This window comes from Sinohyriopsis cumingii, chromosome 8 (genome assembly GCF_028554795.1).
Source record: "Sinohyriopsis cumingii isolate HCF-2022 chromosome 8, ASM2855479v2, whole genome shotgun sequence".
Lineage (NCBI taxonomy): Eukaryota > Metazoa > Mollusca > Bivalvia > Unionida > Unionidae > Sinohyriopsis > Sinohyriopsis cumingii.
The window spans coordinates 10,567,391-10,587,482 of NC_142968.1; the positions used below are offsets into that span (position 1 = coordinate 10,567,391).

Consider the following 20,092-nt stretch of genomic DNA (forward strand, 5'->3'; position numbering starts at 1 on the left):
TCAATAACAAATATGCCATCAAAGTCTTTACTATCAATAACAAATATGACATCAAAGTCCTTACTATCAATAACAAATATGCCATCAAAGTCCTTATTATCAATAACAAATATGCCATCAGTCCTAACTATCAATAACAAATATGCCATTGAAGTCCTTACTATCAATAACAAATATGCCATCAAAGACATTACTATCAATAACAAATATGCCATTAAAGTTATAACTATCAATAACAAATATGCCATCAAAGTCCTTACCATCAATAACAAATATGCCATCAGTTCTAACTATCAATAACAAATATGCCATCAGTCCTTACTATCAATACAAAATATGACATCAGTCCAAACTATCAATAACAAATATGCCATCAAAGTCTTTACTATCAATAACAAATATGCCATCAGTCCTAACTATCAATAACAAATATGCCATTAAAGTCCTTACTATCAAATAACAAATATGCCATCAAAGTCCTTACTATCAATATCAGATGTCTTCAAAATCTTTATTATTAATTATAACAGATATGCTTCCAAAGATATTACTATCAACAACAAATGATGTCCTTACATCACATATATAACCTTTATACAGAGGACACAGCAGGATACCTATTGTAACCCATTCTCCCTGCAAATAGAACTTTAATACTTTTGAATTCACTAATACAAATTTTATAAACATTTTCTCATTACTTTAAAACACAGTCCAGAAACATGTCTGGGACTTCAAAATGAATGTGTGTTTTTGTGTGTGTGTGTGTGTGTGTGTTTGGATTTTTAATGTAGCTTTAACAGGATTTTTAACATAACTTTAGCAGTTTCTCGGTCATATCACTACAATGTCTGCAGTATGGCAGTTTATAGTGATGTCTGGCACTGGGACATCCCCCTACAGACATGTAGCATGATGTCCCACCCAGTCACATTATCCTGACAATAGGCTGACCAGTCCTAACACTAACCTCTTAATCAAAATGAATGATTTCATTAAAGATGTCAAAGCAACAGTAAATCTCCATTTACAAGCTTCACTATCTCTTGCACAAAGTTATAAATATACATTCATTACACATAAATATAAAATAGCATCAAGAAGATGGGAAAAAACAATCCGTTAATCAACAATAGTGCAATCCATCTATAGCATGCTTCATAAAAACCTGAATTTATATACAGTGGTGATCTACATTATAAGGAAATATTTCACAAATGAAGTGGGAAACTGTCAAATCAAAAATCAATTAATTTTCCTTCATGCTACTATAAGTAAACACATAATCATACACATTAATACTTCAGCAAACAACTGATGTAACTATCTGGCAATTCTTTATTAATGATCAAAAAACGAAAGCCACTTTCATGCAGGTCTGGCTTGGCCTTGCTGTCAGCAAATCATCAATCAATCAGCAGTTGATAATTATTCAGTCCTTGCATAAAAATTAACTCTATCTGCAACATGTATTTCTTAAATGTAGAATGAGATACAAGAAAGAAACTCTATCTGCAACATGTATTCCTTAAAAAGTAGAATGAGATACAAGAAATAAACTCTATCTGCAAAGTGTATTCCTTAAAAAGTAGAATGAGATAAAATAAACAAACTCTATCTGCAATGTGTATTCCTTAAATGTAGAATGAGATACAAGAAATAAACTCTATCTGCAATGTGTATTCATTAAAAAGTAAAATGAGATACAAGAAATAGACTCTATCTGCAATGTGTATTCCTTAAATGTAGAATGAGATACAAGAAATAAACTCTATCTGCAATGTGTATTCCTTAAAACGTAGAATGAGATACAAGAAAAAAACTCTATCTGCAATGTGTATTCCTTAAAAAGTAGAATGAGATACAAGAAACAGACTTTATCTGCAATGTGTATTCCTTAAATGTAGAATGAGATACAAGAAATAAACTCTATCTGCAATGTGTATTCCTTAAAAAGTAGAATGAGATAAAATAAACAAACTCTATCTGCAATGTGTATTCCTTAAAAAGTAGAATGAGATACAAGAAATAAACTCTATCCCCAATGTGTATTCCTTATTAAGTCAAATGAGATTAATAAAAATAAACTCTATCCCCAGTGTGTATTCCTTATTAAGCCAAATGAGATTAATAAAAATAAACTCTATCCCCAATGGGTATTCCCTAATAAAAAGAGAGAGATTTTCAACAAAAAAAATGTAAATACATCACCAATATGTATTCATTAATAAGGAGAATGAGATAAATAAACTCAATCTACAATGTATATTCCTTAAAAAGTAGAATGAGATAATTAAAATAACTCTATCGCAAATGCATATTCTTTAATAAGTAGAAAGAGATACAAAAATAAACTACATCCAAAATTTGTATTCATTAAAAATTAAAATGAGATATGCTGTGTACAATAAGGTCACTAAAATTCACTGAATGTTGTCACCAACATGTACCTTTACTCTCACCCATACGTGAAATCTCATGGCAGTTAACTTCATAAATATCAATATTTTACCACTTTATGTTCTTCCTGTAAGTTTTGAAATCTTCATATGGCTTTACCCATAGTCTTACAATTTGAGTCTTCATATGGCTATACCCATATTCTTACAATCTGAAGTCTTCATATGGCTACACCCATATTCTTACAATTTGAAGTCTTCATATGGCTACACCCATATTCTTACAATTTGAAGTCTTCATATGGCTACACCCATATTCTTACGATTTGAGTCTTCATATGGCTATACCCATATTCTTACAATTTGAAGTCTTCATATGGCTATACCCATATTCTTACGATTTGAGTCTTCATATGGTTATACCCATATTCTTACGATTAGAAGTCTTCATATGGCTACACCCATATTCTTACGATTTGAAGTCTTCATATGGCTACACCCATATTCTTACAATTTGAAGTCTTCATATGGCTACACCCATATTTTTACAATTTGAAGTCTTCATATGGCTACACCCATATTCTTACAATTTGAAGTCTTCATATGGCTACACCCATATTCTTACAATTTGAAGTCTTCATATGGCTACACCCATATTCTTACGATTTGAAGTCTTCATATGGCTATACCCATATTCTTACGATTTGAGTCTTCATATGGCTATACTCATATTCTTACGATTTGAGTCTTCATATGGCTATACCCATATTCTTACGATTAGAAGTCTTCATATGGCTACACCCATATTCTTACGATCTGAAGTCTTCATATGGCTACACCCATATTCTTACAATTTGAAGTCTTCATATGGCTACACCCATATTCTTACAATCTGAAGTCTTCATATGGCTATACCCATATTCTTACAATTAGAAGTCTTCATATGGCTACACCCATATTCTTACAATTTGAAGTCTTCATATGGCTACACCCATATTCTTACAATCTGAAGTCTTCATATGGCTACACCCATATTCTTACAATTTGAAGCCTTCATATGGCTATACCCATATTCTTACGATTTGAAGTCTTCATATGGCTATACCCATATTCTTACGATTTGAGTCTTCATATGGCTATACCCATATTCTTACAATTAGAAGTCTTCATATGGCTACACCCATATTCTTACGATTTGAAGTCTTCATATGGCTACACCCATATTCTTACAATTTGAAGTCTTCATATGGCTACACCCATATTCTTACAATCTGAAGTCTTCATATGGCTATACCCATATTCTTATGATTAGAAGTCTTCATATGGCTATACCCATATTCTTACAATTTGAAGTCTTCATATGGCTAAACCCATATTCTTACAATTTGAAGTCTTCATATGGCTAAACCCATATTCTTACGATTTGAAGTCTTCATATGACTACACCCATATTCTTACGATTTGAAGTCTTCATATGGCTACACCCATATTCTTACGATTAGAAGTCTTCATATGGCTACACCCATATTCTTATGATTAGAAGTCTTCATATGGCTACACCCATATTCTTACAATTTGAAGTCTTCATATGGCTACACCCATATTCTTACAATCTGAAGTCTTCATATGGCTACACCCATATTCTTACAATTTGAAGTCTTCATATGGCTACACCCATATTCTTACAATTTGAAGTCTTCATATGGCTACACCCATATTCTTATGATTTGAAGTCTTCATATGGCTATACCCATATTCTTACGATTTGAGTCTTCATATGGCTATACCCATATTCTTACGATTTGAGTCTTCATATGGCTATACCCATATTCTTACGATTTGAAGTCTTCATATGGCTACACCCATATTCTTACGATTTGAGTCTTCATATGGCTATACCCATATTCTTACGATTAGAAGTCTTCATATGGTTACACCCATATTCTTATGATTTGAAGTCTTCATATGGCTACACCCATATTCTTACAATTTGAAGTCTTCATATGGCTACACCCATATTCTTACAATTTGAAGTCTTCATATGGCTACACCCATATTCTTACAATTTGAAGTCTTCATATGGCTACACCCATATTCTTACAATCTGAAGTCTTCATATGGCTACACCCATATTCTTACAATTTGAAGTCTTCATATGGCTAAACCCATATTCTTACAATTTGAAGTCTTCATATGGCTACACCCATATTCTTACAATTTGAAGTCTTCATATGGCTAAACCCATATTCTTACAATTTGAAGTCTTCATATGGCTACACCCATATTCTTACCATTTGAAGTCTTCATATGGCTATACCCATATTCTTACGATTTGAAGTCTTCATATGGCTACACCCATATTCTTACATTTTGAACTCTTCATATGGCTATACCCATATTCTTACGATTAGAAGTCTTCACATGGCTATACCCATATTCTTATGATTTTAAATCTTCATATGGCTATATTCTTATGATTTGAACTCTTCATATGGCTATACCCATACTCTCACAACTTGAGTCTTCATATGGCTACACCCATATTCTTACATTCTGAAGTCTTCATATCGCTATACCCATATTCTTACGATTCGAGTCTTCATATGGCTACTCCCATATTCTTATATTTTGAACTTTTCATATGGCTATACCCATATTCTTAGATTCAGAAATCTTCATATGACTATACCCATATTCTTACAGTTGGAAGTCTTCATATGGCTACTCCCATATTCTTACATCCTGAAGTCTTCATATGGCTATACCCATATTCTTACATTCGGAAATCTTCATATGACTATACCCATATTCTTACATTCTGAACTCTTCATATGGCTACAACCATACTCTTACGATTTGAGCCTTTATATGGCTATACTCATTTTCTTACATTCGCAAGTCTTCATATGACTGTACCCATATTCTTACATTCTTAAGTCTTCATATGGCTATACCCATATTCTTACATTCTGAAGTCTTCATATGGCTATACCCATATTCTTACATTTGGAAATCTTCATATGACTATACCCATATTCTTACATTCTGAAGTCTTCATATGGCTATACCCATATTCTTACATTTGGAAATCTTCATATGACTATACACATATTCTTACATTCTGAAGTCTTCATATGGCTATACCCATATTCTTACATTTGGAAATCTTCATATGACTATACACATATTCTTACATTCGGAAGTCTTCATATGGCTATACCCATATGCTGTAAATCTGACTCAATCATTATTATTTCCTTAATATGTAGTCACATATGTTGATGCAGTACACAGAGGACTTGTTATTGTAATGCTAAGACATTGGTCAGAAATGTTGACACAAACCTCATATCACTTGTGTACACAATGCACATTTTTGTAATGCTAAGGCTACCAGTAAAAGTGGAAGGGTATAAGGATTTGGTGTTATAATTAATCACTGTATTCACTGTCTTGCTACTCAGTGTTGCAAAATTGTAGTATTAGTTATCAATATACATTCAAATAAAAAATTGCCTGATTCATTTATTTTCACTGTCTTTTACACAATACCTCAGCTGCTTGTTGGAGATTGGTCCTTACCCATGAAATACAATGGTTACTCCCCCCTGGTTGATACTAGGATATAGACATGTACAATTGATAGAGAAACCCACAGGCAGTTTCACACCTGTTGTTATGCTCATCTCAAGCACATGACAAGACTAATACCAATATACAAGTTTCCATTTAAGTATTTTTTCAAGCCTACATCCAAGTTTTTTAAAAACTCCCTGTGTCTGATATGAGCATTTATGTCATGAAAAAAAAATAGTCCATTGTATACACATGTATGTCTTGATAAAAGCAATCAGTCCATTGTATATATATTTATGTCTTGATAAAAAAATCAGTCCGTTGTATACACATTTTATACAAACATTTCCAAAACATATTTTATTGAGTTTTCTAAGTCTGGGTGAGTTTATTAGCAAGAAAATAAGTATTCAGATGCAAATGGAATTTGTGCTTTTTCAAACTCTGAAGAGTCATTTCAACCAGTTTTAATTACCAAAGCAAAATTAATCTCTGATTCAAAATAGATGCCAAACATGAAATATTACAAAAGTGATGGATCATTTTAGCCAGAAGCTTAGAAGTTGGAACTGATTTGCTGCCAAGTATTGAATTGTGTACAAACCATGTTCTTCTTTCTTGAGAACTTCCAAATCAAGACTTTCATTCTCTCTGTAGAATTCACGGTGAGTCTCAAATGTGTCAGCATACTGGTTGGCAGCATTGAAGGCAGCCGTCAAGGCCTCCTACAAAGGAAAGACACCAAGTGTTATACAAGTATATTTCCCTAAATTTGACTTGACACATGTGATCACACATTACCTGTTCAATTTCAAACCTAATACATGTATCTGAACTTTTAAACTTAAAAGTGAAAACATGAGAAAACAAAAGGCCCAAAATGGGCCTGAAATCTTTCACCTGATTGCTAATAACCAGAGGCAGGAGTGGTTGGAAAAGTCTGGGTAAGTAGGACAATTTCCTTCAAAATTTCTTTAAATGTAGTCGATTGTTTGGAAGTAAGAGCACAACAAATGATGCATGGCCTTTAAACATTTTCCCACTAATGACTTTGACCTCTGACACAAAATTTACTATTTTACACCATGATGTGGACATGGGTAATGGTTCATCAAAATACCTGTAAGGATTTAAAATGTGCCAGCCTGGACAGGGAAACACTAGCCACTGATTTACTTACTTGGCCTTCTGGCCAGCATTTCACTCAAATTCTCTTTAGCTTAACTTGAATAGATTTTACATTTTATCTTGATTGTGACAGTTCAAACAAACAAAAAAATATTTTTTATCAAAGGCAGAGACAATGAACTGGATACAAAATCACTTATTTTGAAAATTTAGAACATGGAAATATTATTTCTGAGAAAAAAAGAATTCAGAAATTCCTCAAATTTGCAAACAATCCAAACATTTGTTCAGATATAAGGCATGACACATTTAAGAAACATTCAAATCTGTGTAAAATACATCAATGATACCTGCTAAATATTCCTTGAAAAGACATTCTACCAACTGATCATTAATAAAGATATTCAAAAATCTCAATCTCAGGAAGAAATGTTTAACTGTTTCATGAAATTGGGGTCAGGTAAACCCAAAACAGAAAATTAATGGGAGTACGAGATATTAATTTATATTTTCTGCAATTTTAAAACTTCAAAATTTAACTTAATTACAAGCAAGTATTCCAGGCATCCTTAAAATAAAAATGGAAAGATTCCCAAAATGTTTATATGTAATCACAAGCTGAAAGTGAGGCTGAATCAAAGAATTTTGATTGTGAATCAATTTTAGACTGGTTTCCAAATCGAATATAGAAAGTAGTTTTAACTTGACGAGTTCTACTGGTCCAGACTTTTTTTAGACTGGTGCTCACCCTAATGCTGTGGATTATGTTCTGTAGATGCTTGTCATCCTCAAACATGGTGGACAGACTAGGACCTTCACCACACGTTTTCTCCTCAAACTTGTTGTTGATAATGGGCCTGCAAAAAGAGAATTCAATGAAATATTTCCTAAATTATGTTTACACTGAGAGACTGTAATTATGAAACTTCCATGAAACTTACTAAAGTTTCAACATAATGTTTATATTTACAACACTGATTGTTCTGCAAATTTCTTTTTAATATATATATATATATATATATATATATATATATATATATATATATATATATATATATATATATATATATTTATATTTATATTTATATTAATGAGGACTTTGTATATCCCCTAATCTTTACAAGCTCTAAGCGCTTTACAACACTAGACAACACCTATAACATAAATAAACATATATAATGATATGATTACAAAAAACAAACACCATGAAATTAGAAAACATTTTTAAAAAAATATATTTATATGTTTGTGTGTGTGTGTGTTTTTGTGTATGTATGTAAGGCTTACTTGCTGCAAAAATCAATTTCCTTAATTTTAAGTATTTTCACATGTGAACTGTGGAAAATAATTCATGGTCACATGACTATAATCATCACTATGTATGATTTATTTTAAATGTGAATGAGACTCATACAAGCACACTGTCTGCATCATTGGTAAAAAGTTTATTGTATTGTGCAACATCACAGCATATGATGACATTAAAGATTTCTATGGTACTCCATCTATAGTTAATAAAAAAGTTGCTTTACATGGACAGAACACCAAAACTATTTTTGTTTTCTAACTCTAATAACCACAAACTTTTTTTAAAAAGTGTTTTGGATACTGTAACACCATCTGTCCATCCATCCCTAACTACTTCCACTTGTAAACCAGTGGGTCAAAAATCTGCTATATAGGTTTGCCCATGTGGTGACCATCTATGAGACATCTTTGATCCCATGGGAGTCAAAGGTCAATGTAAATAAAAAATGCACTTAGTGACATTTTTATACATTGTTTGATAAACTTTGGATATACATTCATATAAAAGGGAAGCATAATATGCTGACTTATAAGTCAAGTTCAACTGCAAACTGCATAGACCTGATATGGATTTATGTAGTTTGTCAGGAGCAATCAGTAGAACAAACAACTTAGACACTTATCTGCAGGTGCATTATGCAGCAGTAGATAAGGTTCTGTGTTGTTTGCAGGGTCTATGTTGTTTGAGGTTCTGTATTATTTGCAGGGCCTAAATTGATTGAGGTTCTGTATTACTTGCAGAGTCTATGTCAATTGAGGTTTTGTATTACTTGCAGGGTCTATGTTGATTGCGATCCTGTACTATTTGCAGGGTCTATGTTAATTGAGATTCTGTACTATTTGCAGGGTCTATGTGGATTGAGGTTCTGTATTATTTGTAGGGTCTATGTCGATTGAGGTTTTGTATTACTTACAGGGTCTATGTGGATTGAGGTTCTGTATTATTTGCAGGGTCAATGTTGATTGAGGTTCTGTATTGTTTGCAGGGTCTATGTTGATTGAGGTACTGTATTATTTGCAGGGTCTATGTTGATTGAGGTTCTGTATTATTTGCAGGGTCTGTGTTGATTGAGGTTCTGTATTATTTGCAGGGTATATGTCAATTGAGGTTTTGTATTACTTATAGGGTCTATGTTGATTGAGATTCTGTACTATTTGCAGGGTCTATGTGGATTGAGGTTCTGTATTATTTGCAGGGTCTATGTGGATTGAGGTTCTGTATTGTTTGCAGGGTCTATGTTGATTGAGGTTCTGTATTGTTTGCAGGGTCTATGTTGATTGAGGTTCAGTATTATTTGCAGGGTCTATGTTGTTTGCAGGTTCTTTGCCTGTTTGCAGGGTCTATGTTGATTGAGATTCTGTATTATCTGCAGCTGAACTCAACTCATAAGTGAGTACATATTGTATGTATAACAGTTGGAGGGGTAAGTGGGAGATAAATGGGGTTTTAGGAATATGCAGCAAAATGCATGGGTATTTGCAATATTTGCAATAATTGCAACAAAATAAAATTAAATTTCTTTATCATACCTTGTAAATGCATCAAAGTAAGTGTCTGGAACAAGATTTTGTACACTAAGAACGGCATCCTGGAATCTTTTGATGACCTCTGAAATTCCTTCCTGGAACTGTTCCACATCAGGTTCAAACAACAATTGATTGGGCTCAAGGATAAACTCAGTGATATACAGTGGAGGTGACACTGGGGCCTCCTCTTCATTCTGGATGGGAAAAAAAATTAAAACAAAATGAAAATTTAGCTTTTATAATCATATTTCATAGAAACCTCTAGCAGCATCACTGTAAAGGTAGTCTCAAAAATCATGAACAATGAATGAATTTGTTGCTAACTTTATGAAGTATTTATTCTGTTATTACTTTATTCAAAAAACATCTTGCTGATGTAATTGTTAAACTTTAAATGCGACATAGCAACAAAAAAGAAAGAAGCTTTAATCAACTTTTATCCCTGAGATAACAAATGAATTATTTACATATATATTCACTTATAAACCAGGTCTGTCTGCAAACTGCAGACCCATATTTGTCTAAAAATGTGCCGGTAGCGCTGGGTCTCTGCAAGTTGTTAGTATAGCAAACAACCCTAATTTCTAATTGCACATACGTGATGGCAGATCAGGGTCTATGTTGGCTGCATCTGGCCTCAACTTATATGTGAGAATACCCAATTATTTTCTGTAAATGTTCCAATAGTCTGTATCAATATACCTACTGTGTTAGTGCACATACAGTAAACAGCACACCATGAGGTAATGAAAATCCTGCTCAACAGTTTGAAATGGACTATAGTTTCCAAAAACTGGGAGAGTATACCTGATCAACTTTTTTAATAAAAATAAACTTTACTTTCCACAAACTGAAAAAGTACACCTGCTTGACTGTTCTGATATGGACTTTGGCCTTGTATTTGTAAAACTGTTATGCCCTCCACAAAGCAAACAAAAATCTGAGTTTAAAAAGTTCAAACTTAATTCATTAAACTTTAAACAACTTTCCACTCTAATACCTTGAAGTTCCTTGTTTGTATCCTAGCACATTATGTGACGGCAGATTACATAATGATATATGTGGCTCTGTACTGTTTGCACTTGGTACACATTATGTGTGTGATTTGGATTTTTAACGTAGCATTAACAATTTGTCAGTCATATTGCTACGATGTATGCAGTGTGGCAGTTTATAGGGATGTCTAGCACTGGGGCATCATGCTGCAGACAGGTAGCATGATGTTCCACCCAGTCACATTATCCTGACACCAGGCTAACCAAAACACTAACCTCTTAATGCTGAGCACCAAGCTAGGCAGTTGTTAGTACCATTTTTGTAAGTCTTTGGTATAATTCGGCTGGGGATCGAACCCACGACCTCCCGCATCCGAGGTGGATGCTCTAACCACTAGGCCATCGGAACGGTCGATACACATTATGAGATAGCAGATTACATAATGACATGTGGCTCTGTACTGTTTGCATTTGGTACACATTATGTGACAACAGATTACATAATGGCATATGTAGATCTGTACTGTTTGCACTTGGTACACAATGTGCACAAATCCACAAATGTCCTATATTCTATTTGGTTTCTCAAGACACTCTGTGATACTCTTTAAAGTTGGTTCCTCAGTTCTCATGATACTTGGTGATACTCTTTAATGCTGAATCATCTGTGCACAAGATACTCTATCACCTTTACATTAAATTTCAAACAACCTAAATTTTGGGACACCTTCTGACTCTCTCTCTCACTCTCTGAATAATTAAAATGCATCTTAAATTTTTAGAACTGTCCTGGTTTGTAATTTCATTTATATATCTCATTCTCAGATATGCCAAAATAATATCAGTTACAGTTTGGTTTAAGAAATCAGATGGAAGAACCAACGGAATCAATCTAAATATTCTGACCTCTGATTGTTCCATGATTTAATCCTAGTCAATCAGAGGTATGATTCTGAATAGAGTGAGTGTCAGAATGAGATTCTTTGGGGATTTTAGCTGTAATTTCTGAAATTTACCATACAACTTAAGTTTGAACCTAAACAAGAGGCCAAAACATCTGTCAAATTGATTGGCTAACATTTCAGTCTAACTTAAAAGTGACCAATCAAATGCCTTAAGTCTAGCCTTAAATTCTGCACTTCTTTGTGTGATATTTGGACCTGCTTTCATTCAGACTGTAACTTTATAACTAGATTACCTGTTCAGTGCCACTTAGATCCACTTCTGGTACACGTATTTCTACTTGTTGAATCTAGAGGATGGGGGTGTTAGAAACACAGCACACGGTGAGAAACAGATCACACAGCAGCGGCAGCAATGGCAGGGAAAAAAACAGAGCTAGTTACATCTGCATGCAGTTAAACATAAACACTTTGATGGTGATGGCTGTCAAGGCAAGGGGTGAAGATATTTTCTTTCACAATAATAATAATGTGCCATATTAATCTGAATGATCAACCTATCCCCATTTATACAAAATTTAGGCAAATATTTACTAAGGATATCCCATAAACCAACCCCTTATGACCTGAGCAAAATACTAGGCTGTTTGCCTGATTTTATCATGGTAAAAACACTAGGCTGTCTGCCTAACTTTATCACATTAAAAATACTAGGCTGTCAGCCTGACTATGTCATTTAAAAAATACTATGCTGTCTGATTTTATTACAGAAAAAATACTGGGTTGTCTGCCTGACTTTATCATGAAAAAATACATGGCTATCTACCTGTTTATTATAGAAAAAAAATAACCTGTCTGCCTGACTTTATCATGGAAGAAATACTAGTCTGTCTACCTGACTTTAGCATAGGAAAAATACTAGGATGTCTACATGACTTATTCATGGAAAAAATACTAGGATGTCTATCTGACTTAATCATAAAAAAATACTAGGCTGTCTGCAATGATTTATCACAGAAAAGTACTACTGACTATCATGGAAACAATATTAGGCTGTCTACCTGACTTTATCATATAGAAAAAATAGGCTGTCTACAAGGATTTATCATAGAAAAAATACTACACTGTCTGCCTGACTTTATCATGGGGACAAACTAGGCTGTCTATTTGATTTTATCATGGGAAAAATACTAGGTTGTCCATCTGATTTTTTTATGGGAAAAATACTAGGCTGTCTGTCAGATTTTATCATGGAAAAAATAATATGCTGTCCATCTGATTTTATCATGGAAAAAATACTACAATGATAATCTGATTTTATCATGGAAAAAATACTATGCCGTCCAACTGATTTTATCATGGAAAAAATATTCTGCTGTCTATCTGATTTTATCATGGAAAAAATAATATACAGTCTATCTGATTTTATCATGGAAAAATAATAGGCTGTCTATCTGATTTAATGAAAAAATACTAGGCTGTCTATCTGATTTATCATGAAAAAATACTAGGCTGTCTATCTGATTTTATAATGGAAAAATACTAGGCAGTCTATCTGAATTTATCATGGATAAAATACTAGGCTGTCTAGGTAATTTATCATGAACAAATACTGGGGAGTCTATCTGATTTTATCATGGAAAAATTACTAGAGAGTCTATCTGATTTGATCATGAAAAAATACTAGGGAGTCTATCTGATTTTATCATGGAAAAATACTAGGGAGTCTATCTGATTGTATCATAGAAAAAATACTAGGCTGTCTATCTGATTTTATCATGGAAAAAATACTCTGCTGTCTATCTGATTTTATCACGGAAAAATAATATACAGTCTATCTGATTTTATCATGGAAAAATACTAGGCTGTCTATCTGATTTTATCCTGGAAAAATACTATGATGTCTATCTGATTTTATCATGGAAAAAATACTAGGCTGTCTATCTGATTTAATCATGAAAAAATACTAGGCTGTCTATCTGATTTATCATGAAAAAATACTAGGCTATCTATCTGATTTTATCATGGAAAAATACTAGGCTATCTATCTGAATTTATCATGGAAAAAATGCTAGGCTGTCTAGCTGATTTATCATGAACAAATACTAGGGAGTTTATCTGATTTTATCATGAAAAAAATAGGGAGTCTATCTGATTTTATCATGGAAAAAATACTAGGCTGTCTATCTGATTTTATCATGGAAAAATACTATGATGTCTATCTGAATTTATCATGGAAAAAATCCTAGGCTGTCTATCTGATTTTATCATTGGAAAAAATATTATGCGGTCTATCTGATTTTATCATTAAAAAAAAATACTAGGCTGTCTATCTGATTTTATCATTTAAAAAAATGCTAGGCTCTCTATCTGATTTTATCATGGAAAAAATACTATGCTGTCCATCTGATTTTATCACTGGAAAAAATACTACACTGTCTATCTGATTTTATCATGGAAAATATACTACACTGTCTATCTGATTTTATCATCGAAAAATACTATGCTGTATATCTGATTTCATCATGGATAAGATACTAGGCTGTCTATCTGATTTTATCATGGAAAAATACTATGCTGTATATCTGACTTTATCATGGAAAAAATACTATGCTCTCTATCTGATTTTATCATGGAAAAAATACTATGCTCTCTATCTGATTTTATCATGGAATACGAGGCTGTCTATCTGATTTTATCACGGAAAAAATACTAGGCTGTCTATCTGATTTATCATGGAAAAAATACTAGGCTGTCTATCTGATTTTATCATTGGAAAAAATACTAGGCTGTCTATCTCATTTTATCATTGGAAAAAATACTAGGCTATCTATCTGATTTTATGGAAAAAATACTATGCTGTCCATCTGATTTTATCACTAGAAAAAATACTAGACTGTCTATCTGATTTTATCATTTAAAAAAATACTAGGCTATCTATCTGATTTTATCATGGAAAAAATACTATGCTGTCCATCTGATTTTATCATCGAAAAAATACTACACTGTCTATCTGATTTTATCATTTAAAAAAGTACTATGCTGTATATCTGACTTTATGATGGATAAGATACTAGGCTGTCCATGTGATTTTATAATAGAAAAATTACAAAGCTGTCTAATTTTATCATGGAAAAAATACTAGGCTATCTATCTGATTTTATCATCAAAAAAATACTACACTGTCTATCTGATTTTATCATGGAAAATATACTACACTGTCTATCTGATTTTATCATGGAAAAAATACTATGCTATCTTATTTTATCATGAAAAAAACTAGGCTGTCTATCTGATTTTATCATGAAAAAATACTACACTGTCTATCTGATTTTATCATTTAAAAAAGTACTATGCTGTATATCTGACTTTAGATGGATAAGATACTAGGCTGTCCATGTGATTTTATAATAGAAAAATTACAAAGCTGTCTAATTTTATCATGGAAAAAATACTAGGCTATCTATCTGATTTTATCATCAAAAAAATACTACACTGTCTATCTGATTTTATCATGGAAAATATACTACACTGTCTATCTGATTTTATCATGGAAAAAATACTATGCTATCTTATTTTATCATGAAAAAAACTAGGCTGTCTATCTGATTTTATCATGAAAAATACTCTGTGTGTGTGTGTGTGATTTGGATTTTTAACGTAACTTTAACAATATTTCAGTCATATCACTATGATGTCTGCAATGTTGCAGCTTATAGTGATGTCTAGCACTGGGGCATCATGCCGCAGACATGCAGCATATGTCCCACCCATTCACATTATCCTGACACCAGGCCGACCAGTCCTAACACTAACCTCTTAATGCTGAGCACCAAGCGAGGCAGCTGTTAGTAAAATTTTTGTAAGTCTTTGGTATGACACAGCCAGGGATCAAACACACGACCTCCCACATCCGAGGTGGACGCTCTAACCACTAGGCTGTCTATCTGATTTTATCATAAAAAATAATAGGCTGTCTATCGGATTTATCATGGAAAAAATGCTAGGCTGTTTATCTGATTTTATCATGGAAAAAATACTAGGCTGTCTGTCTGACTTTATCACAAAAATAATTAGCTGTCTACCTGACTTTATCATTGACAAAATACTAGGCTGTCTACATAACTTAATCATGGACAAATACTAGGCTGTCTGCAAGGATTTATCACAGAAAAAAATACTTGGCTGTCTGTCTCACATTATCATAGAAAAAATGCTGTCCAAAAGACACAGTTTCCAAGAATTAATGTACAAAGACTAAAAAGTGTTTAAATATCATCACTTAAGCAAAGATATTCTACCATACCTTAGGTTTTCTTACAACCATATTTTACATTTTGTTAAGGTGACAGCTTAATGTCTGATTACAAAAGGAAAAATTTTTCATCTACGTTCAAATTTTAAATCTTTAAATTTTTATTATAACAAACTTTTAAAAAACATAAAATATCTAGTAAAAACATTCTGAAGCATATCCTCATTGCCAATAGCTTTCTGGTTATTAAAATGTTAACAGCTAGTACATGTATTGACTCTCTTAATAATGGAAATAACAAATTTACAGATCCTGTGTCAACAGAGAGATGTGTTGGACAGATAAGAATGGTAAATTCTGATTATTTCTAAGACTGTCTTTATTGGAATGAAAACTATTCTAAGACTGTCTTCATTGGAATGAAAACTATTAGTATAATTAATTAAAACTGCTACAAGAAATTAATTTCCGTCAACTGGTGAATTAATTATTTGTTAATAAATATCTTCCCCATGAAAATATTTCCTATACCAACAGCCATGTGCACTGAAATTCAGAAAGAGTGGACGACAAGAAAGGATACTAGAGCAAGTTTATCTTCCCTGATTGAGCACAACAAAATATATCAGGACTAATGGAAAACATAATTAATCAAGAAAACTTTTGAAATTGGTAAAGAGTAATTTATAGATTTTCAATAAGATGATGACAGTAAAGAAAATAATAAATACAAACCAATTTCTTTGAAATACAAGTTTACAAACCAAAGCAGTTAATTTAATCCCAATATTAATTCCGTTGGAATATATGCTTTAATGTTTTATTTACGTATAAGCAGTAATTTTCACAAAAGGTTAATCAGAAAGAAAATTGGATCAATCAGGGAAGATGAAACCCATTTGGAACATATTTATTAGAAGACACTGCGTACTATCAAGCCATTCAATGAAAGATAAAGTAAACAGAAAAGATCAATAAATGAGTAAGCTAGAAAGGTTTCAGGATTATCTGGATATTTTATAGATAGTTCCCAAATGACATCATCAGCCGCCATATTTGTGGTAAGCGGGCAGATTTATCCGGCTATTTTAATTAACAAACTTCATTTTCTTTATAATTTTTTACCATTTCATTATGAATGAAATTGAAAGAATTTAATCATAAATTGTTCTTTGATCTGCTTTAGTGGTACAGTAGTTGCATGCAAAATGTTGCCAAATATTTTATAAATACCATACCTATTCACTTATAAGTCAAGTCCAACTGCAATCAAAATAGCTACATCAAGTGCCAGGGTCTGTGTTGTTTGTTCCATTAATTATTCCTAATAAACTGTACAGACCCAGACTTGCCAGTGCATTATGTGATGGCAGATCTGGATCGATGCAGTTTGCAGTTGGACTCAACTAATCCGTGAGCATATATGGTAGATATGGGAAGAGTCCATACCTAATATTTAAAAAATGATTTCTTTCTAATATGAAATGAAACTTTAATTATTTCTTGTGTGAAAAATAGGATGCCGAAACTGCTTTGTATGAACTATTTACCCTTTTTTCATATACATTGCTCAGAAGAAAACAAATCCATTTGTGATGAACGACAATAATTAATAAACAAATGCACAATGAATTTTAAAGATTATAATTTATTTATGATGAAATTAAAATTTTATCTCCATTTAAAGAATGACAAATGTTGAAATTAAAACTTATGAAATAAGCAAGCAAATGAAACAGAGTAAAAAGCTTCAAACACTTTATCAAATTAAATAGACATTATTGTTAACAATTATAATCATTCACTGAAACATTGACATTACTGTTATCATAACCTGCAACACTTGCTTTAACAGCTGGGATTAAATTTCAATACCATTAAAATCAACTAATACACACACAGCTCACTCATTTTTATATACATCATACAATGTACAAGACCAGACTTGTATAACCAATGCATCTGTACCAATGAGTACAGGAATTTATTCCATATCCAGAACTGTTGGATGATTTACAAGTATGCCCAATCTTGTACATTCTTACTAAATATTTTGACTCAATCACCGTACCTGTTCTTGAAGCAAATATATGTTCTAATGAGGAGAAAGTATAACATAATCAAATTATTTTGACATAACACAACCTTGAGTTAGTTAAGAAAGATCCATACATTTTGTCTTACGGCAATATTTAAAACACATCATGGACAAACAAATATCTCTCTTCCCCTAAAAATATTTTTTTTCTCACAGACTGATATAAAAAATAACGAGGATTTAGATTAAGTATGGGGATTAAATTAAAGCCAAAAGAAACCTGACAGAGAAATCATTTGAATTTTGAGATCCCTTCCTCAAGAAAATCTTTCCTCTATCTTGTATAAAAGTTAATGTACCAGTTGAAAAGAAATCAAGAGTTCAAGTTTACTCCATTTTCCCCCTCCTTAGTATTAGGTATATATCTCCCAATATGAACTAACTGAGGGGCCCTAGGTGGCCAAGTGGTCTAAGGTGCTCACCTTTACACATGACTGACATCTCGTCTCTGTTCAATTGGGTTTGAGTCTTGGGCTCAGCCAAAGTATGTGAGAAAGCTCACCATCAGCTTCCCGTGGGTTGGCGCCTCTTCCTGAGGCTTTCCTGAATCTTTTCCCCACCAGTTATAATGACCACGTGAATAGCTTATCTTGTGCTGAATAATGGCATTAAATGCAGAAAAACCAAACCAACAAAGTAACTGTTTCAGTGAAGATGAATATTTTGCTATAATTTGAAGAAAAAAAGATAGTTTCATAAAAATATCTCTATCATCCAGGAATGATTACAGTTTATGATCTGACAATGTACAACAATAGACTCTTCGTTGCCTAATTTGCCTTAGCTTCATTTTTTAATAAAGCAGGGAATCAAACAAGAGAAGAAAGAAAAAGTTGCCCCAATATATATATATATATATATATATATATATATATATATATATATATATATATATATATATATATATATATATATATATATAATCTGGATGGAAATAAGTATGAGAGATATGCTTAAAGTGTGTGCAAAGATTACAGATAAATAGATATGTTCTTCACCCTTCCATTGTCATGCTGACCCAGAATTAGCCACAATTAAATAGGAATGAGATCCTAGCCTACCAGCAGCATTTTCACTTTTTAGATATTGAAAACTAAAATGTAATAAGACATTTGTCATGTGTCATAAGACTGTTGTCATGTGTCATAAGACAGTTTTCATGTGTCATAAGACAGTTGTCATGTGTCATAAGACAGTTACTACTGATTTTCAGATATAGCTATTATTTGTCATAAAAAAGAACAGTATGAGATAAACATTGTAAGTGACAACTCAGTGCAATAGTAAATTATTCCAGTCATTTATTTAGAATTAAACAGGACCCAAGATTTTTTTAAAACTGCAATAATAGAGATTTTTTATCCCAAAACAACATGGTGTTTGCTAATATATGTCAACAGTAAAAAGAATACTCTTGGTACAGTATCAGCCATGTACACTCCTTGTCAAAAATATTTTTAGGAAATATTTTTGTCTCCTCAACCATAAGCAAAACAATTTTTTTTAAATGCCCTCGAAACTGATGCACAATGGGTTTTTGACAATGAAAGGGTTCAAAACAAAGGTGAAAGATGAAATATATATGCAGAAAGATTTGAATAATTTCTTCTCACACCAATTAAAAGATGAGCACAAAGTTGAAGGAAAGAGAGATGGTGCTTCATACTCTCTGTAAATTCTTTCTACAATTCTTATGAATTTTGACACCACAGTGGAATTTTTATAATTATATACCCCTTGTTCATTACTATGCACACCATATATTCATTACTATACACACCATATATTCATTACTATACACACCATATATTCATTACTATACACACCATATATTCATTACAATACACACCATATATTCATTATTATACACACCATATATTCATTATTATATACAGCTTATTCAT

General features: G+C 32.3%; 1 protein-coding gene across 3 annotated transcripts in view; it reads right to left on the reverse strand.

The window, feature by feature from the left end:
- LOC149792967 (dynein axonemal heavy chain 6-like) overlaps nt 1–20,092 on the reverse strand; it is a 246,874-nt gene that overhangs the window by 183,966 nt on the left and 42,816 nt on the right. The window contains exons 12-15 of one of the 3 annotated variants that reach the window (XM_089966833.1): nt 12,132–12,185; nt 9,942–10,132; nt 7,852–7,960; nt 6,580–6,700 (exon numbers count right to left, since the gene is read on the reverse strand). In XM_089966833.1, coding sequence (XP_089822959.1) covers nt 6,580–6,700; nt 7,852–7,960; nt 9,942–10,132; nt 12,132–12,185 — 475 coding nt within the window. Of the gene's footprint in view, nt 1–6,579; nt 6,701–7,851; nt 7,961–9,941; nt 10,133–12,131; nt 12,186–18,161; nt 18,186–20,092 lie in introns of all 3 variants that reach the window. The other 2 variants (XM_089966834.1, XM_089966835.1) reach the window with 2 other exon arrangements.